The following is a 21,458-nucleotide window of genomic DNA, read 5'->3' as shown; positions in this document are numbered from 1 at the left end:
TCATCTTTTCATTCATCGCAAATCATCTTTGAAATGAATGGAAATGTCATGAATCCATTCCAGCCTCCCCACCCCAGACAAAAATAGGACTAGGGTGATACAACAATGAAATAGAATGCAAAGCATTAATGAGTTTGTGCCTCATGAGTTGATGTTTCATCCATCAGTGTGCTGGGCCATCTGATGGCCACCAGTAGGTACTATTGTATAGTACAGTCATGTAGACAGTCTGCTGCTGCTGTTCTACCCCTCAGTAAGTTACTGAAATATTTTTTTTGGTCAAGGATGGTGAGTAACGTATTATCTCTCTGTGTTCAAATATCAGTTTCTTAAAGGGTTCTAAAACAGCGACTGTCAATGCCTACTCTGAGCATGTCAATGGCATTTTCTATTCATTGGGTCGTAATTTGTCAGCATTATGCTAGCGGACTTTACTAAGGCAAAGCGGTGGTTGTTTTACATACACAACTTGTAATTCTCTATTTTATGCTTAGTTTGACCATAAACCTTAACTGAGAGGGGCATTAAACAGCTTGAAACCTCTCTTTTTGGAGGAAATGTTCACCAATTGTTAAAGTGAGTTGAATTTAATTGACTGCCGACATAAAGCTCACGTATCTCAAGTTTGCGCTCGCAAGTCAAAGCAAAAATTCGGCTGAATGGTGGGTCGTATCTCGAAAAACTTGTAAGTTGGGTCACTCGTATCTGAAGGTACAGCTGTACTACTTACTAGAACCGCTGTCATCTTAGAACTGTCAACACACCCCTGGTTGTGGCATGGTAGCGAGGACATTACACGAGGTCCCGAAAGTGAACTAAAAAAATCGTTGACTTGTCCCCCCCAAGTGCTCTCATGGGCCATAGTACAACAAGTCTTCCCTCATTGTAAAAGATTCAATTCACCACGCTATTAGAAAGGTGACTTTTTTATTATTATCATTTATCTGTACATCTCTGTACAGAGATGTGTTTTAGGTATGTACAATCACATGATAAAATTGGATGTTTACATAAAAAAAATTGCATTTTATTCCTACAAACTGACAAGATGATAGATGACAGAATTACAATAAAAATATACTTGTTGGGTGGGCTTTGCTAGCATGTCAGTTACATTCTATTTGCCAGTTTGGCCTGATCAGTTATTTCACGTGCAACAGCGGCTGGTGAAGTTAACATTACATTAGTGTTAATAGTCCGCTGTAGACTACAAATGCCAGATCCTTCCAAGTGCTTGTTTAGGCGGACCACCTGGCGATACCTACCATCACCCCCAAAAAGTCACTAAGACGAACCGTCTTGGCTTTGTCGGATGTCTGCTACGCTCTCTGGAACGCGGGCCACCATGCCCTCCAAGGACCGGCTCAGACAGATCTGGCAACCCAGACGCGATCTACAGGGTGAGAGGGTGTTGGGGAGAGGAGACACAGTCATGCATTCACTTACTTGTGGAGCTTTGTGATTGGAAAATAAAAATAAAGATTTTAACCATCTCAACCAGGATCCTACAAGTTCTGACAGGGCCACCGCGACTTTGGTCATGGTGGCCCTGTCAGAACTTGTACTGGCCCTGTATATTCATGATATATGTTAAATTGATATATGTTATATGTATATGTTAAATTTGAGTGATTATTTCATAATTAGCATCTTTATACTGTATTATTTAAGCCCCTTTAAGAAATTATGAATACAATTCCATTCATGGGGATGACTGTACTAACCTCACTAAAATGTAGGCATTTGCACAAATCATTGCAACTGCACACAATAATAATGCTGAAAAGAATAAATCAATTACAAAATTATTAAAATGTTTACCTAGCACTGACATTCCGACAATGCTTTATCTTGTGTCTTGATCTTGTACACACTATGTATAGTTAGGGGTACTCCGATCAGGGTTTTATGCTGCCGATTCCAGAACCGATAATCCGTGAGTGAGATCTGCAGATACCGATCATATAGATTAGCTGTACAGCTGTATTGCTGTAAACTGTATTTATGGTGAGTTCTATTGGCTATATGATCTGACATGTTTGTTTGGGGTTGCTTCACAGCTGTTGCGTGCCTGCGCAGGTGGCAGGGGATGCTACACTAGGGCTGGGCAATTGTGGAAATAATAAATTACGATTATTTTGAGTGCTATTGCAATCACGAGCGGCACGGTGGACGACTGGTTAGCACATGCACCTCACAGTTTCGAGGGGGGGGGGAGGCTGGGGAGATCCCGGGCCCCCGCAGAGTTTTTTGTTTTTATTTTAACATAAATTAAGCAATCTGGAAGACTCTGAAGAGTACAATAAGGCAAAATAAAAAAACTGAAAAACATTTATTTACACTGCTCAAGTACATGTTGATGTATAAATTTAAGATTAAAATTAAATTTGCCTCATTTCTTTGCTTTTTTTGTTTTGGCCTCCAACTTGAGCCAGGCCCATCTCCACCTGCACCTATTGTCTGCTTCAAGCTGTGCCACATGAATAGCATCCTCCTCTTTAAGCACTCTCATTCTGGAAAATAATTGACTAAAATCATTGTCTGTTTCGCTTCATTTTTCACTATTACCAACTTCAAAGGCTAATCCCAAATGCATCCTCCAGGAAAATATCAAGTACAATATTTTGCTGTTTTTATTGGCCATTTCTGAATTTGAAGTTAGTTAATTCTGTGTTGTGACATAACTCCTAATATCGATCCGTCGCTTAACACATTTAACATTAACATTTGTGAACTATTTAGACAATTGTGTGTTTCCTAATTAATACAAGATGTACTTGCGGATCAGCGCTTGTTGCCGACGTTACGTGTGCTTCGTGATTCCGCTGGGACCGCAACCAGGGCCACGACCTGCAGCACCTCAACGCGAAAATACAAAAGACCAATGCAACAAATACAACACTGGCTCCTCGGATGAGCAAAAATGTTGCTTAAACGTAAGAGTATCAATAGAGGATGTCCTCTCCAGAGGTGGGCAGAGCAGCCAAATATTGTACTCAAGTAAGAGTACTGTTACTTGACAATAATGTGACTCAAGTAAAAAGTAGTCCTCCAAAAAATTACTTGAGTAAAAAGTACACCGTGAAATAATTACTCAAGTACTGAATAAATAGCACAAACAATAAAAACAAACAAACAAACAAAAAAACATTTGCAATTTACTGCATGGTGTTTTCTCAAGTTATAAGCGGAAATAGCCACGTTTGGGCAGACAGTGCCAGACAAATACTACAATACATGAAACCTGTTGTTTTTGTTCGTCTAAATGTAAACAAGAGTAGCGTGCCGTTGACGACCTTCCCAAAATGGTGGCCACTTAGGCACGACGATCAGCCGGGCTGGTTTATCTAGAATTAATATCTATGCCAGGGAAGCCCAATAGAAGTTGTGTGAGGTCATGTAACTTTCTTTTGTCATTTGATTGGTGAACTAGACTTTATTGTCACGCGCGCTTAAATTAGAATGGCGCAAACAGCGCCCAATGCGGAAGTCGAAGTCTCGCGGACGAAGTAGTTCAGAAATAAGCAATAATTGATAAATAAAAGTAGCGAGCAACATTGAGATCATTGTAACGGAGTAAAAGTGCCGTTACCGCTAGCTGCCAGCGTTCAAGGAGTACGAAACAGCCTATCACGACAGCGACCCCCCTGCCCCACACACACAGGAAAATCTCATTGGACGATACGATTCACGTAAATGGCCTATTTTGAGTTCAAAACGGCGAATTTCAAGGCGACAGATTTGCATTAAATCTTGATTGAACATATTCAATTTATAAAAATCTAACAAAAACAGACAGAGACATCCTTGGAAAGGCATGTTGAGTTAGTTTGTGGCAATTATTTGTTTTGTTTACACAGTAATTATTGTAAGATTATTTTATGCTACAAAAACAAAATATGTTTAGATAGCTTTTTACGAACATGAGAAAAGGGGCCACGCTCAGTAAAATGCATAATTTCCAGTACATGATTTCCGCTACATCATTATAGGTGTGTTACCTTGTGAGCCAGCGGGGGAATGACAACGGCAGTCACTAAATATAAACTGAAAAATACAGCAAGATGTTAGGTGATAGGCTGTCATCTTCTCTTGTAGGGCTTGGGCGACACAGTGGGCGACTGGTTAGCACATCTGCCTCATAGTTCTGAGGACTGGGGTTAAAATCCCGGCCTCGTCTGTGTGGCGTTTGCATGTTCTCCCAGTGCCTTCGTGGGTTTTCTCCGGGTACTCCGGTTTCCTCCCACATCCCAAAAACATGCATGGTAGGTTAATTGAAGACTCTAACTTGCCCGTAGGTGTGAATGTGAGTGCGAATGGTTGTTTGTTTGTACGTGTCCTGTGATTGGCTGGCTACCCAAAGAGAGCTGGGATAGGCTCCAGCTCTCTCGTTCGTGACCCTTGTGAGGATAAGCGGCTCAGAAAATGGATGGATGGATTTTATTTATTAAGAGGAGAAAAATACTTATATATCCCCCTGGAAGAAGTGGCTGGGGAGAGGGAAGTCTGGGCATCCCTGCTAAAGCTACTGCCCCCGCGACCCGACCCCCGGGTAAGCGGTAGAAAATGGATGGATGGATGGAAAAATCCTTAAAGCTAACTGGCCTTGCGTGGAAAAAGTAATGCCTCCCCCTTGTAAAACCATGAATTTTATTTTATTTATTTATTTTTGTATTTATATATATATATAATTTTTTTTTTTTTTTACATATTTTGGTACATTTTCACTGAACACAGTCAAGCCTGAGTGGCACGGTGGACGACTGGTTAGAGCGTTGGCCTCACAGTTCTGAGGACCCGGGTTCAATCCCCGGCCCCGCCTGTGTGGAGTTTGCATGTTCTCCCCGTGCCTGCATGGGTTTTCTCCGGGCTCTCCGGTTTCCTCCCACATCCCAAAAATATGCATGAATTGGAGACTCTAAATTGCCCGTAGGTGTGAATGTGAGTGCGGATGGTTGTTTGTTTCTATGTGCCCTGCGATTGGCTGGCGACCAGTTCAGGGTGTACCCCGCCTTTCGCCCGAAGATAGCTGGGATAGGCTCCAGCAGGCCTGCGACCCTATAAGCGGGACAGAAAATGGATGGATGGATACTCGGGCTGCACAATACTGGTTAAAAAAAAAATTGTGAATAATGGGCACCCCCCCCCCCCAAATAATTGTCAAAAGTCAATAGTGGGCATTATACATGGGTTTAGGAAAAAAAAAATTGTCACATTTGATAAATATATGCAGCCATCTAGAGGTTATGAAAAAGATGTACACTTTCATTCCAATATGCCACCGCCACCTAGAGGTTATGGAAAAGTTGTACACTTTGATGCTAGTATGCCACCGCCACCTAGAGGTTATGAAAAAAAGTGAAGCCTGCACTTTAATTCCAATATGACATATGACTGCATATATGTACAATTGTGCTCATAAGTTTACATACCCAGGCAGAATTTGTGATTTATTTTTTAAATACGACTGAACAACAACCATCATTAATTTCTTTATGGTTATGTTTTGTTTAATGATAATGCTTTTCTGAAATGCTTGACCATTTAATTTGAATCCAATTAAAATGAAATTAAATGTGATTCACCTGGTCTTTCATGTTTTCTTTAAAGAATTGTACACATCTTACAAATTCTGCCTGGGTAATCAAACACATGAGCACAACTGTTTGCTTTCTCATTTACTAAATAAAAGTAGGACTGTGAATTTCAAAATAAGAGCAGGTAAATAAAAGGAAACTATGTGTTCAAAAAAAGTGCTTAACTTCTGAATAATTCTTTGATAAAACTAAAACAAAATACAGACAATACTTCATGTGTTGATCATATGGGTTGAAGCAAAATCATGCTTTGTAAAAATGCATTTTACATAGGTAGTAGGGTTTTCCAGAATTTTTAGGTAAACTCTGGGGGTGCGCATTTTACACGAGAAATTACGGTATGTACTCTATTACAAAACAACACATTAACTCCCATTCATGCAGTGTCCCTGAACGCACCTAGTGCCTTCACGCAGCTCCAGCGTGCCTGCCTACAGTAGTTTCATTCTGAAGAGCGAAGTATGAAATGCATTCTTTCCCGTGTCCTCTTTCATAGTTATCATACAAGGAGATAAGTATACAACACTGTGGGCTTCTCCGTGTGTTGACTGAAGAATTATAATTTACTGTAACATGGGTACTAATCTTATTAGCATGGCCAAACAGGGCCCTCTGCTGGTCACTTTTAATATTACAGTTGGTTCACTGTATATTACAGTACACCAACCATCCCAGCGTGACTATTGCACACAGACATCGCCATGACGATGCTCAAACAAAGCTTTGAAGTAAATATTTGTATGAAAAAAACACTTGTAGGCCTTAAGTATAAAACAATCAAATGAAAAACAGTAAGCATGGTTGTAAATAAACGTGCCTTATTGTGCAGAGTGACAATGTGTTCTTACGCCACTCCTGCACCGTTCGTAATCTAACGCGTTGTACGTCGGGACTGTCATAATGTTGATGACTGAGTAGAAGTGTTGGTTCTGTTGTGCGACATTTAGCACCGTTGCTGGTTTTATTTTGGCAACTACTTCCCGTTTTCCCCCCACTTCTGTTGGCTTGATTGGACTTGCTGGTATGGAGCAAGTTTTTGTTCACAAAGAACTTTGATTTACCAGGAGGTATTCTGCAACTGTGCATTCGGAAGCAGAGGTGGGACCCAGCCATTGCTTTGCAAGTCCCAAGTAGGTCTCAAGTCTTTCCCCTCAAGTCCCGAGTCAGGTCCCAAATTGAGACAGGCAAGTCCTGAGTCAAGTTGCAAGTGCTACACTTTGAGATTTGAGTCCTTTCGAGCCATTTTAACAACAAAGTAATAATCTATTTTCATATACATAATATCTGCGATTGGCTGGCGACTAGTTCTGGGCGTACCCCGCCTCTTGTCCAAAGATAGCTGGGATAGGCTCCAGCACGCCCGTGACCCGAGTGAGGATAAGTGGTACAGAAAATGGATGGATGGAGGTTTATATTATATTGCATTCATTCATTCATCTTCCGTTCCGTTTCAATATAAACTTTGCATTTCTTGTATCAAAAACACAGGGCATTGAATAAAAAAGAGGAACAAAAGTTTGTCATCTTGTTATAAAGGTACAATTTCATCCAACTGTGGTATCGCAGTCGGAATACTGGGGGGCACTCCATAAAAAATAATGTATTATGTCAAAAAAATGCAAAGAAAGGACACAAAGAAGAATGTAGCTTCATGTGGAATAGATACAAGCTGTGTGCTCATCGGTAAATAAAGTGAATAAAATAAGAAATACAAGACTGATTCTTGAGAGCTGACTAAACAGTAAACCCAGACAGCGCACGGCCAGCCCGCCGTGTAACTATTTGCGTGATCGCTCACAAAACTAGCTGCTAATGCTAATGAAAACAATCATACATGATGTCAAACTGCGCAATTCCCACAGTGCAATGTGGATTTTTGTTTGTTTGCAATAATTAATGTTAACATCTTTATTGTTTCATTAATGGTCCTTTCTTTAAATGTTACCAGCACTTGGCATGCGTATTGTGTACCTTAATTAACTCTCACATTTATTGTTGATTGATGTTGCACTGTGGTCCCCCCTCCCCCCCCACACTAATGAAACCATTACTTTAGGTAGTGTGGGAAAGACTGGTCAATTCCTGCCTAACAGTGCGTTGACTGTTGAATGAAAATAAGCCTTAAGAAAACTAGTATTAACATTGTGGGACATTTTCAGCTGGATGATATTCGTTAAGAACAGCAACTTGATATTTAAAGTCACTCATAAATTCCTGTTGATCCATAGTAAGTGGTAAATAAAACTACCAAAGCAAGTATTTTCAAGTCAATGGGCTCAAGTCTGAGTGAAGTCACGAGTCATTGCTGTTCAAGTCGAAGTCCAGTTGCAAGTATTGTATCATTTTGTCAAAGTGAGTCAAAAGTCATCAAATTCATTACTCAAATTCGCTAGCAGCCGACAGACTGGCTTTCATATCTTTCCAACTCATAAAACCCACAAAATCAAGAATTCAAAAAATGTGATTTCTTCACGCTATTCACAATTTACTTCTCAGTTTTTGTAGAAAAAAAAAAAAAGAAATTAGGGTCACATTAAGTCAATCAAAATATGGTACTTTCAAAGAGATATGTTAATCTTCAGTACTTTGTTGGGAATCCCTTTGCTTTAATCACTGCCTTGATGCGCCGTGGCATTGCCTCGGCGTTATAGAAGCCCAGATTTCCTTGATGTTTGCTGTCAGTCCTTCTTTGTTTTTGGATCTGGTGCACCTCATTTTCCTCTTGATAAGACCGTTTAGATTTGGCGAGTTGGCTGGCCAGTCAAGGACTGTGATGGCATGGGCATCAAATCAGGTTTTGGTGCTTCTGGCGATATGGGCAGGTCCTGCTGGAAGATGAAATCTGCATCTCCATACAGATCCTCAGCAGAAGGAATCATCAGTCCTCTAAAACATTCTGGTAGACTGTTGCGGTGAACTTGGATTTAAGAAAGGATAGTTTTCCAACACCTGCACTGGACATTGCACCCCTAATCATGACTGACTGTAGATATTTCATACTGGACCTCAAGCAGCTTGTGTTCTGTTCTTCACCCGTCTTCCTCCAAACCCTTGGACCTTGATTCCCAAATGAAAGGCACACTTCACTTTCATCCGAAAAGAGGACCTTGGACCACTGGCCAACAATCCAGTCCTTCTTCTCCTTGGCCCAGTTGAGACGCTTCCTACGCTGGCTCAGGGTCAGAAGTGGCTTGACCCGAGGAACCCGGGTCTCCTGGATGCGTCTGAATGTGGTGTTTTTTTAAGCTGTGACTCCCGCCTCATTCTACTCTTTCTGGATCGTTGCTAGATTCCACGGTCATCACTTTTGATGGTGCATCTTCTCCTGCCACTTTTTGTCCTTCCACTAGACCTTCCATTGATATGCTTGGACACAGCACTCTGTGAACAGCCAGCCTCCTTAGTTATGAACTTTTGTGGCTTACCCATCCTATGGAGGGTATCAATGATGGTCTTCTGGCCAGTTGTCAAGTCTGCAGTCTTCCCCATATTGAACCCAACTGAGACAATTGAACCAAACTGAAGCAATTTAATGACACCTGGGGAAATCTGTGCAGGTGCTTTGAGTTTAGTAGGTGATTACAGTGTGACACTCAGCTTAAAACATTTATGGCCTGCACAATTTAGGCTGATTTCTTCACAGTATTCAAATTTTTTTGAACTCCTGATTTCGTGGGTTTTATGAGCTGGAAGCCCAAATTATGTAAAAATAATCAAATAAATACTTGAAATTGTGGGACCTGGATCTATAATCTATGAAAGTTTAATGTTTTCCATGATATTCAATTTTTTTGGTAAGGGTCTGTATTTACTTTGTGCTTGTGAATCCATAATATATACACTGTACACTACTCAAAAAAAAAAAAAATAATAATAATCTGGGAAATTGAGCTTTCAGGTGAAATTTCAGGATGAACCTAAAAGAGGCTATAGACAGATATCCGTGTTTTCTTTCTAGATACATTAAATATGTTTTAAGTGCTGAAAACATGCAACGACCTAACAATATCGTGCTGAATTGTTGAGATATAGGTTAAGCATCTTTTCACCATTTAAATGTTCCTGATTTTGTGAGCGGTGCTAACGTGGTGTGCCGATTTTACATGACATTTTATGGGCTTGTTTAGTTCCCCTTAAAGTGTACAACTACATACTATAACCTCAAATTTAATGTGCCCTTTTCTAAACCTTTGAATGCATGTCTAACTGTTCAATATTTCAGTACTTGTTGCACAACTGTCTGTTCTCTAATAAGAAGCCGAATGACAAAATTCACAACAGGTGTTTCATGGTTCAATTCAAATTGGTATTCAAACAGTCTTCTTAATCATGCTGTTCACATTTTGACATCATGAGATCAAGATGACACACAACAAATATTCCGCCTGGCTTCCACAGAACGAGCAAAGAGGTGGTTTTACAACATTTCCCAGACATTTTGAACGTTAATAAGTTTGTTCTCAAGCTATTTTCATCAATTGCTATTGGTTCATCATGCGTAAAAATAACAGACAGAGTGGGAACAGACCAATAGTATTGAGTTTTGAAAAAATATGAAATTGACTATATTTGGACATACAGGGTTTCCGCCTGACAGGCGACGATATGCTTTATGCTTCCATCTCTGTTGCTGTGATTTCCATACTTAGCCTACTTGTGCTTACATGCAGCTAAGAAGCAAGCAGAGTCTGCGCTTGGGCTGGCTCCCAATATGCCTGAAAGCTTTATAATCAGTCACTATTAACAAAATTATCTTGTTAAAAAAAAAAAAAAACTATTTTACATAAACTACTTGGTGAGGGTCCTATTAACAACACCAAGTGTGTTCCTTACGTGTCAGTCAGGCCGTAAGCCAAGTCCAACATGTCCATTTCCTCATCTGTGACAGGGCCCAGCTTTTTGTAGACGTCCTTGTCGAAGATCAGATGGCAGGTAGAGCATGCCAGCGTCCCCTCGCAAGCTCCTGCGGCCAAACACACACTTGGTGAGTTAAAGGTGGCTCCTTACGGTGTATGTGCTGCTGTTGCACGTCAGGCGAGTTTGGCTGTTTACAAACCGAAGCCATCAAAGTCGAGGTCTTCATTAATGACAACATCAAGCAGCGACTCCCCGGGAGACCCCTCCACTGTTATCTTTTCGCCGTCTCGATTGATGAAGTGGACCGTCACCTTGCTGTCTGACCTGCACAGGAAGAGAAACATATAGCAAATCCGTATCCCAAGTAATACAATCACGTTCACTGTTTTAAACTTCCCTTGTATATGTATCTAATCATCCACAGTCAGACTCTCTTCCTGCACCAATTGACCTTTTAAGGCAAATCATGCAAGGATTTAGCTAGTAAACCCCAGAAACGCTTAATCGCTCTTGGGGAAAAAAATGATAAGAAACAAACTGTTTGATAGCCTTGTAGTACCCTTCCCCCAGAAAGATGGATAGCAACAGCCTTGAGCACGCACGACCACGCTTGTACTGCAAGCTGATTTCAAGGTTCTACCAACCTCCCAAGTAGAACACTGGACAACACGATGGTGAGCTTGTGTGCAGTGCCTTCCCTCAACCATGCAATCAGAGCTGCCTTCTTCCAAAACTCCCTCCACGAGTGTGATGAGACAAAAACTTTTTCAACCAACTACAACGCAAAGACAGGCTTGTACTCACAGAACAAAAGTACAGGGTGTTCCCAAAAATTTGACATCGCTTCAGTCTAATAATGTGAAATGTCAAACTTTAACGAGATGTGTGAAATCTAACTACTGGTACGTTTAATGTTAAACTGGAGACGGTTTATTTAATGTTTTAGTTTAGTTTCAGGGTGACTAAAGATATTCCGTAGCAATGGAAAAGGCATTTTATGTGTTACAATATGCTCCAAGACAATCAAACAAGAGTGTGCAGCATGATTTTTTAAAGTACTGTTCTTTAATTAAAACTCATCTTAGAACCCAGTTTTATTCTTTGGCTTTCAAATCAGCATGAGACTTTGCACTGTTTTAGTGTTTTATTGTTTTGAATGTTGCTATACATCTATTGCCCTATGTTTAACTGTTTTCATGTTTTATTCCTATATATTGTACAGCACTTCGTGTGCAGCTGTGGTTGTTTGAAAGTGCTCTATAAATAAAAGTGATTTTTTTTGCCATTCATAATATTGCTGTGGTTTAAAAAAAATTTTATGTAGGATAGTAATTTTCTTTTACTTCTCATGTAGAACTCATGTAGAATCTTTTTAAATACAGTTCAGTTGAATTTAACTTTTCATCCCAACACAGTTTGTTTTTAATATTTCTTTGGGTACAATTTTTAATTTAACTTTTTGTATAATACATTTTAATTGAACCATTATTCCAGTAAATTGTGTTTATTATAATTTTATACTGGCTTAAAGTTTGTGTTTTTATCCAGTCCAGCATATTTTGTTATACTTTAAATGTAGATTTTGTACTTTTCAAGAAGTACAGCAAATTTTAAAAATACAGTTCAGTTATATTTAAACTTTGAAGTACAATAGTAATGAAGTTTAATCTTTACAAACATTTATTTTGGTACAATTTATATACAACGTTTAAATGAAATACCGTAGTAATACAACTTGAATCATTAAGCATAGTGGTAATGATCAAACTACATAATGTTACCCGTGTGTGGCTTACGATAACATTAAAGACACTTTTTCAGAAAACCTCGTTTTTGATGAATCCCAGGAATCGACTTCTTTTTTTTTTTTTTTTGAGGCGGTACCTGATGCAAAACGTTTGAGAAGCACTGTTCTACACAATACTGTCCATTGACCTACCTCAGCGGCTGCGTGCCGGTGAGGAAACTCCTGTGTGTCTGCTCCGTAAGCAGCCCATCTTACTGCAGTCTTCCGCGCATATTCGCGTACCCCAGCGTGGGCTACTCTTCGGAACGCTGTCAGCAGTGACGCCATTTGGACCACGGAGAATGTCCACGAACTCACCTCGAGGTACTTAAACAGCTCGACACGAAACAACTCGAGCTCTCTCACCTTGCTTGCTAGCCAGCTAGCGAGTTACCTAAAAACTATCCGGAGTCACTCAGTCAGTGTCAAACGCATTGCGTAAGCAATGACTTCCTGTCGTGCGCGTTGACGGCGTGGACACGCCAAAAGCAACCTCGGGGCGGACCGGTACGTGGGGAAAAAAACAAAACAAACAAAAGTAACACATTCGCGTACACTTCCCTTCAAAAGTGTTTGCCATAGCCCCTGCATTTCCCGTTAAGGTAAAGAGCGGTAACAGTCAACCTCTGGCCAGTGTTTCAGAATAAAAGTTATATTGTTGCCTTACTTGGGACGTATAGTACTTATAGTTCGCAAGATATCAAAGGTATTCGTAAAAATAGTGTTAAATAAGCTTAAAAGTATATAGGAGAAAGAATATCTTTAAAAATACCGTATGTTTGACAAGCCTAACGGGTTAACTTTATTTTGAAGGCGCAATCATCCATATTCCTGTTGAGAGTGTTTCCCAGCCTACCAAGGGCACACATTTTTCATCCGAACAGCCATCATTTTCTGATCTCCTCACCAGGGTCGCTGGTGTGCTGGCGCCGATGTCAACTGACTTCGAGCGAGAGGCGGGGTACACCCTGAACTGCTCGCCAGCCAATCGTCCAAACTTTCTCAACTGAGGGCCACATACAGAAAAATGGAAGGAAGATGGGCCATAAAACGCGCTAAAACCAAGCACTTATTAAAAAAAAAAAAAAAAGAAGTCTAAATCTCATTTTGGTGTTAGCAGTGACGAAGGAAAAGTTAATAGTATTAGTGCAATATCTAAATAAATTAAAAAAATGCATGACATCTTTAAATATTCAACTTAAAAATGTAAAATAAAAACAGAATATCTTGATTATTTAATAATTTTACATTTTAAATGGAAAACCTTGTGTGACAAATCAACAAACTTTGTGCATACATTTAAAAAATAATGTATATCTTGTAACATGCACCTTTTCTACATTTTGATTTTTATTGCGCAAAATAGTGCTCTCTTTTTTAACATTTGAACTTGTTTCTCGTAACCTTTTGATGAGGGTCGTGTTTAATTTTATTCGTAGAAATACCTCGCTGCCAGTAAAAATATGCAGTGGGTCGCAAACGGGGTGGCACGAAGGGCTAGTGCAGTGGTGTCATATATACGGCCCGCGGGTCAGAACTGGCCCGTCAGGGGGTCCAATACGGCCCGTGGGGATGGAGAACACATTCACTGCTATTTTTCAATAAAAGTAACTTTTGTTGCTAATTTGTACACTGGAGGGTGCACTGACAACACTTAAATGACATTGATGCACTTGTGAAGGCCAAAATGGTGTGCCATGTTCACACTACAGTTCTTTGAAAATAAATACCTCCTGTAGAAATGTTTTAAGACATTGAATATTACAAAATTTAAGTCAAAAGCTTCACTTCAAAAGAGGTTGGTTTGTTGGAACCTTTTTGTTTTTTTTCCCCAGTGCACTGCCACAACAACAAACATTTATGTATACATTTATAAAGGATGCATAACTGAATGGTGCACGCTCACTGATTCATAATACTGTTGAAATAATGTTTGGTTAAAAATGTCAGACTCCTCATGATTTGCAACAAAGTTTGCAACAAGATAGTAATGAATAAATGTGAATATTTTCCCAAAGTACTAGTAATCATTCAAATTTTTTTGAATAGTTGTTATCTATGGATTTTTAAGCCAGAAACATTGTGGTCCGGTCCGCTTGAGATCTAATTGGGTGAATGTGGCTTGTGAACTTAAATGAGTTTGACACCCCTGGTCTAGTGGTTAGCACATCCACCTCACAGTTCAGAGGCTGTGGTTTCAAATCCAGGCTCATGCCATCCTGTGTGGAGTTTGCATGTTCTCGCCGTGTCTGTGTGGGGTTTCCCCGGGTACTGCGGTTTCCTTATCCTCCCACATTGCAAAAAAACATGCGTGGTAGGTGAATTGAATACAGCACAGTAAATTGTCCGTGGGTGTGAATGTGAGTGTGAATGGTTGTTTGTCTATATGTGCACTGCGATTGGCTGGCAACTACTCCAGGGTGTCCCCGTCCTCTCGCCCAAAGTCAGCTGAGCACACACGCGACCCAAGTGAGGATAAGCGGTGCAGAGATGGATGGGCCAGACTTTGAACACCCCTGCATTAGAAAATTCACAAACCCCTCCTCTATTAAAATCACAAAAAGACAGTGAAATAATGATAATCTTGTCTCAATTTGCTCACAAACGGAGTCTCAGTCATAAATATGGGCCTGTTGAACACAATTTAAAAAAAAATCCTGTTATATGAATGGCAACAGGTGAGTTTATTGTTCATTCTGCCATCTAGCGAAAACACTTTAATTGTTCTGCCTGTCATTATACGTCCCTGGCATGGATGCCAGTGGTTCATTGTTGGGAATCACTACTGTCGAGTTTCTGTGCCGCCACGCATGCAAAAATCTGGTTTTTAGTGTGTTTAATGGCTTTTAAAAATAAACATGGTCAATTTCTGGAAGTAGTAGGGCAGTGTCTTATTATACTCAGTGAACAACTGCAGTACTGTAGTACTTTTTTTTTTTTAAGAAGAAGCATCTTTTATTGTCATGAACATGCATGCATGCACACAAAATTAGTTCTCTGCATTTAACCCATCACAGTGAACACATACACATGTTAGTGGAACACACTGGAGCAGGGGGCAGCTGAAGCGCCCGGGGAGCATTTCAGGGTATTAGTGTCTTGCTCAAGGACACCACAGCCGTGAGTCTGGGGGATATTGGCGGATGGTCCAGTCGGGGTCTTGAACCGAGGTCCCCCACGGTGGCAGGTGATGATCTTAACAATTGGGCCACTTTAGTGCAGATGAACACTCGTGTAACAAAACAGAAAAAAACAGCACTTTCAACCTACACTTACATACCTGAGACGACGCCCCAACAGGTTGCTATAGCAACCAGCAAGTTAAAACAATAATAAAACCCAGTTTACATTGACACTATCAGATACAGTATTTATTTTTCTATTTATTTATTTTGTAGTTCTAGATCTTCATTGTACGTGACAACGGTTTTTGTTTAGTGACTTTGATGTGAGACAGTGAGAGATCACTGTTATTAGTTGCTGTTGCATAAGCATTGACCTGAGAGGGCCAAGTGCACGTAACATGGAAGATAACCAACAACCTCATCAAAACTGATAATATTTATTGGCCGCTTTGGAGTTTACAACCCAGGCGACAGTGTATTTATGCTTCGCGACTTGCATTTGGGAGCTGCTCAACTGTTCATTGGTGACATCTCAGGTGAGTAACACGCTCTTGGAACACAGTGTACTCGAAGGGGTTGTATTGCAGGTAGTCTGTGAGGAAAAACTGTCTTGTTTTTAATGCGATGTTTACAGGATGTTCAAGCCAGTGCTGCTCCTGCTGCTCCTGACACTGTCAGGTAAGAAACCACAATTAATATGCGCATGGCAGCATATGCTTAAATTCTTCATGTTGAAATGACTCTCTTTGGCAAATAGTATTATTTATTGTATTGCGGCAGTGTGGTGGTCAGTGTTTAGCAAGTCTGCCTCATAGTCGACAGTTTGTGGGTATGAATCTCGACTCGGACCTTCTGTGTGGGATTTGCATGTTCTTCAAGAATTCAAGGAGTTTAATTGTCATACCGACACACATGTACACATGATATAGCCCGGAATTTGATACTCAAGGTCCCAGATTAGCCCAATAAGTCTCAAGAAATATAAATAGAATAATAAAATAAGATAACATAAATCAAGATATAAAAGATTTTTTTTAAAATTATTCCAGGTAGTCTTCCTCCCGCATTCCAAAAACATCCACGTTAGCTGCTTACGTGTATGTTTTTGGAATGTGGGAGGGAGACTACTAGGTGTGAATGTGAACACTTGTTTGGCTGTGCCCTGTGATTGGCTGGCGACCAATCCAGGGTGTACCCCGCCGCTTGGCCAAAGTCAGCAGGGATAGGCTGCAGCACACCCGTGACCCTGATGAGGACAAGTGCTATAGAAAATGGATAATGCATTGTTCCAGCTCCGAAAATAAAGCAAATTGACAGAGTGATATGTAAGTCACTGATGGTATAGTGGTACACTCGCCTGACTTTGGTGTGGGCAGCGTGGGTTCAGGTCCGTTTCTATATGTGCCTTGCGGCTGACTGGCGACCAGTTCAGGGTGTAGTCCGCCTTTTGGCCAAAGTCAGCTGGGATAGGCTCCAGCGTTCCGCGACCCTCACCAGGATAAGCGGTGTTGAAAATGGATGGATTGATGGATATTATGTAAGTGATTCTTTGGCAACACAAGAGTCAAACTCAGCATACAGTCCAGTCATGTAATCAAAGCAATTGACCTCCTGAACTGCTGTGCTGAGATTAGATTGCGATGATTTATTGCACTGTGAAAAATTAGTTGTGGGCCATTTATCAGAGTAGCACGATTGGCGGTCATTTATTTCAGGTTATCTATTATCTAGTAAGGTTACTTGTTTAATTGGAAAGAAGTGTGCTTGTCACTCTTAAGCTCATTCATTATACATTTAATTCCTGACCGTAGCTTCTCAGTTCAAACACAATGTAACTAAGTTTGTCTGCAGGACTGCAAGCTGCCCCCATCTCACCTCTGAGAAGATTTCCCAAGGTGTCGTCGACCTTCGGGCTCTCTGATGGCTCTCAGCAGAACGACATCCTTGGAAATCTTCCGGATGGCTTTCAGCAAGGTACAGAGCCCTCCAAAAGATTCTTTGACAATGGCCTGGTGCAGGACCACATCAGCGAGATGAACAGGAAGACAGGTAGGTAGCAGCATATGTCAGGTGGACAAAAGTATTTGGGCCAAAGGTGTCATGTTCTTCCATACTGAGCCTTTGTGCCCTAGGACTCAGTTGTGCTGGAACAGAAAAGGGCCTTCCCCAAACTCTTCCTACAAAATTGGAAGCTTTGAATTATCAAAAATGTCTTGGTAAAAATGATGAAAGATTAAGATTCATGGGAATTAAGTGGTTTGACCCAACCCTGATTGATTTGTTTATTAGATTAAGAGGCCTACCTCAATACTTTGGTTCACATATTGTACAACTTGATTAATATGGGCTTTAACTGAATGGCTGTTCATCTGTAGCTTTCGTCCAAAACCTTCTTGGAGAGGGTTTGGGAGAGATGGAGACAAAACACTGGCGAGCAGATGACGGTAAATTTGAAATCCGTGACAATTATTAATGGAAAGTAAACCAAGATCTAGTCTCCCACAGACACAACTATGTTGCCAAATGTCTTTGATGTCTGGAAAATGTCTTTCAGTCCCCATTGACGTGCCAGCTCAGAGGAATGGAGGTGGTTGGGTTCGAGTTGAGGAACCCTCTTCTTCTTTTCACCTTCCAGATGGTTTCAGACAGGGAACCGAACCCTTTATGTCGATCCAAGATGGTTTCAGACAGGGAACCGAACCCTTCATGTCGATCCCAGATGGTTTCAGACAGGGAACCGAACTCTTTATGTCCATCCAAGATGGTTTCAGACAGGGAACCGAACCCTTCATGTCGATCCCAGATGGTTTCAGACAGGGAACCGAACCCTTTATGCCGATCCCAGATGGTTTCAGGCAGGGAACAGAACCCTTCATGTCAATACCAGAAGGTTTCAGACAGGGAAGCGAACCTTTTATGCCGATCCCAGATGGTTTCAGGCAGGGAACAGAACCCTTCATGTCGATCCCAGATGGTTTCAGACAGGGAACCGAACCCTTTATGCCGATCCCAGATGGTTTCAGGCAGGGAACAGAACCCTTCATGTCGATACCAGAAGGTTTCAGACAGGGAAGCGAACCTTTTTTGTCGATCCCAGATGGTTTCAGACAAGGAAGCGAACCTTTTATGTCGATCCCAGATGGTTTCAGACAAGGTACCGAACCTACAGTCTCTAACATTAGTGGCTTTGGATGGGAAGCTGAGCCCTTAGCTTCTATGCCTGGTGGTTTCAGGCAGGGAATCGAGCCGACTAGCTCTATCCCCAGTGGGTTCAGACAGGGAACAGAACCATCTCTTCACATCCCAGAGGGCTTTAGGCAGAAGTCAGAACAAACAAAAAACAAAAAGGGACAGGACCATTCCACCTCCTGGCTCCAAACACAGACATGTAAAGGAGAGGTCATTAATGGAAAGTGCTATGAGTTCAACCCAACACCACTTGCGTTTAAAGAAGCACAGGTGACTCTGAATTCTATATAATACATGCTACTTCAGTGACGTGGCTTATTGTGTACAAATGATAACGTGATGCATTTGTGCATTTTGTCTTCAGGATTTATGTAAAGCTCATAACCCACACGCAGAGCTGGCATCTGTAACAAGTGGCGACCTTCATTCCCGCCTAGTTTCCATGGTTACAAACGGCGGTGAGCGCAGCCCACAGCTGACGTGGCTAGGGGCCACAGTTAAGGCAAGTCCCCTTTATCCACCAGACACTCAGTACATGCTGATACACTGAACTAAGGAAATGGGGCTCAATTAATGGGATATAAAGTTACTCCTGTCACAGTTTTTATTAATGAGGCTGAGTGACCTTGAATGGAGGCCAAGGATATGCTCGTCAGATATGTTATCTCCAGAATAGTGTTATTCTTACCTTGGTCAAACATTGACCATTGGACTTCTAAGTAAATGTTTCTTGTAGCAGTGATGTCAGACAGTGAGGTCAGTAGTATTCAAACTAACCATACAAAGAATCATAAATATTTACATATTTTACATAATATTGGTTGTAGTCTGCATTGTTACAAAGTGGACATTTATTTCAAATGCTGCAGAACCAGCAGGCCTCATGGCTCGACGGCTCAGAGATGAATTACAGTGACTGGATGCCGGGTCAGCCCAACATTCACACGGACAAGCCTGTCTGTGTGGAGATGTTCAAGATAGGTGAGACACTAGAAATACTCTATACATACTGTAAATCTTTCTTTACTAAGGCCAAGTTCAAGTTTAACCCCACCACAATATGCCAAATTATATAAATGAGTACATATTCAGTGATGCATTAAAAGAGATGACATTATGTAATAACCATATGGGTCATTTCATTGTCATACCATCAATAATGGTAAAGACATGGCCCACTGTATGTCATTTTGAAAATCAATAAATTTTACTGACATGAGTATTTGAGTTAGAAAAGAAAATGAAAAAAATACAATTCTAATATTTTTAAAACTTTAAATGCCAACATGTCTTTATCGTTAGGTGTCTGAAATTTAGGTTCATGATTTTCTTTTTGTCAATATTTTCTGAAGATGCTAATTACATTTTTTGGATATACGGTGTAGGATTTTTCTCGTATTGCTTAGTGTCTTCAGTTCCTTTTTTTAGGTTCTTTTACAAACGGTCCTTCTTTGTCAATGAAACTGTCTTTTCCGCTAATGTCAGTGGAGAGAGCCTCATTGGGTTGTTACAATACACCAAAGGGATCTGTGAGCTGAAGTTGGACAGCTATTTAGCATTCACACAATAGCAGACAGCAAAATAAATGTTATTTCTGAGTTATAAATGAATACATTTTAATTTGTGATAGTATCACAACTATTTCATGTCTTTACTGTTATTATTATGTAAAGACAAGAGTGTAAAGCATATGTGTCAAACTCAAGGCCCGGGAGCCAGATGCGGCCCGCCACATCATTTTATGTGGCCCGCGAAAGCAAATCATGCTCGTCAACTGCCGTGATTTTTGCTAAAATCTGTACCCAAATTCCAAATTGTCAAATTTATGAAACAATGTTGAGATATTTCATGTTTCTGTTACCAAACCCTTCTTCTACAGTAACTTAAACAATACTTGAACAAACTATTATCCTTGTCTTCTGATTTCAAAACTAGTTATCCCTCAATTTGTTGTTTAATGGTAATAATATGATTTGATAATGATTCAACATTTATATGGTTTCACTGTTCTAATGGCCCTCTGAGGGAAATCATAACTACAATGCGGCCTGAGACGAAAAAGAGTTCAATACCCCTGGTGTAAAGGGATTAATGAGTAGTTAGGATCATTTGTGTACATGTATCCGCAGAGTTTGAAGAAATGTGCAACTCACACAAGTTTTATGAAACTGCTTACTGCTATGCAAAAAGTGTATTTCAGTGGGCCACCACCATATGCTCTGTTGCTAAATTCTTTCTTCTTTACCGTCATTGATCAAATTATATGAAAATGACATATTTTTGAAATAGCAGATTACAATAGCGTAACAGCAGTTTTATGTATAATGTTCATGCCCCTACATACAATTGATGTTTTCAACAAACAAGCAAACTATTCAGTCTCGTTCTCGTATTTGTTGTGCAATACATATCGTTTTAAGCACCTAGTCACTTTTGAGAATTTCAACATTACCAGTAAACCCTGATTACACCGAGAGCATAACAAAAGCAAAGAGCACATTATTTAAACTGTAGCTATCATGTACAATCCTACCTCCTTAATAATTATTGCTCTAATTGCATAAGTCAGTTTTGATGACCTCACACTTTCATCTGGACCATTAATCAAAGGTTAATCGGACCGGCTCAGACAACAGACAGTATTTGGTGTCTATTGATATGGAGCAAAGTCATTCTTTTACTGTGGGACTAAGAACAATTTAATGGTGAGAAAACAAGTTGGCCCATGTGTCCCAATTCTCTCTTTCAGATGAAAGCTGGTGGACGGCCGCTGACTGCGATCTGAAGAGAGCATCCATCTGCTCGTACTCTATCGTTGCATAAAAATCAACATCTTGTTCTTGACATTGTTCCAAAACACCATCACACAGCAATGCTGATTAAAACCATGAATGCATCATACAC

The 21,458-nt window shown here is 40.5% G+C and overlaps 2 protein-coding genes across 4 annotated transcripts; one reads left to right on the top strand and one right to left on the bottom strand.

The window, feature by feature from the left end:
* Positions 1-910: 910 nt before the first annotated feature.
* LOC133409993 (adrenodoxin-like) lies at positions 911-12,837 on the bottom strand. The gene is given in 5 exon segments (XM_061690671.1): positions 911-1,393; positions 10,431-10,560; positions 10,654-10,778; positions 12,394-12,441; positions 12,443-12,837. Coding segments are annotated over 5 exon segments (498 nt in total). The 5' UTR covers positions 12,529-12,837; the 3' UTR covers positions 911-1,284.
* LOC133409976 (uncharacterized) lies at positions 12,398-21,446 on the top strand. Of its 3 annotated transcripts, XM_061690650.1 has the most exons (9): positions 12,534-12,564; positions 15,821-15,901; positions 16,000-16,043; positions 17,217-17,414; positions 17,741-17,809; positions 17,920-18,824; positions 18,919-19,056; positions 19,424-19,535; positions 21,304-21,446. In XM_061690650.1, the coding sequence occupies exons 3-9, from the start codon at positions 16,001-16,003 to the stop codon at positions 21,375-21,377; spliced, it is 1,539 nt and encodes a 512-aa protein (XP_061546634.1). In that variant the 5' UTR covers positions 12,534-12,564; positions 15,821-15,901; position 16,000; the 3' UTR covers positions 21,378-21,446. The 3 variants fall into 3 exon arrangements, with proteins under 3 accessions (XP_061546625.1, XP_061546643.1, XP_061546634.1); XM_061690641.1 differs by lacking the exon at positions 15,821-15,901 and having other exon boundaries at positions 12,398-12,564; XM_061690659.1 differs by lacking the exons at positions 15,821-15,901; positions 16,000-16,043 and having other exon boundaries at positions 12,398-12,564.
* Positions 21,447-21,458: the final 12 nt, after the last annotated feature.

The sequence above is a fragment of the Phycodurus eques genome, chromosome 1, assembly GCF_024500275.1.
Source record: "Phycodurus eques isolate BA_2022a chromosome 1, UOR_Pequ_1.1, whole genome shotgun sequence".
Lineage (NCBI taxonomy): Eukaryota > Metazoa > Chordata > Actinopteri > Syngnathiformes > Syngnathidae > Phycodurus > Phycodurus eques.
This window is presented reverse-complemented; position numbering and strand designations above follow the sequence as displayed.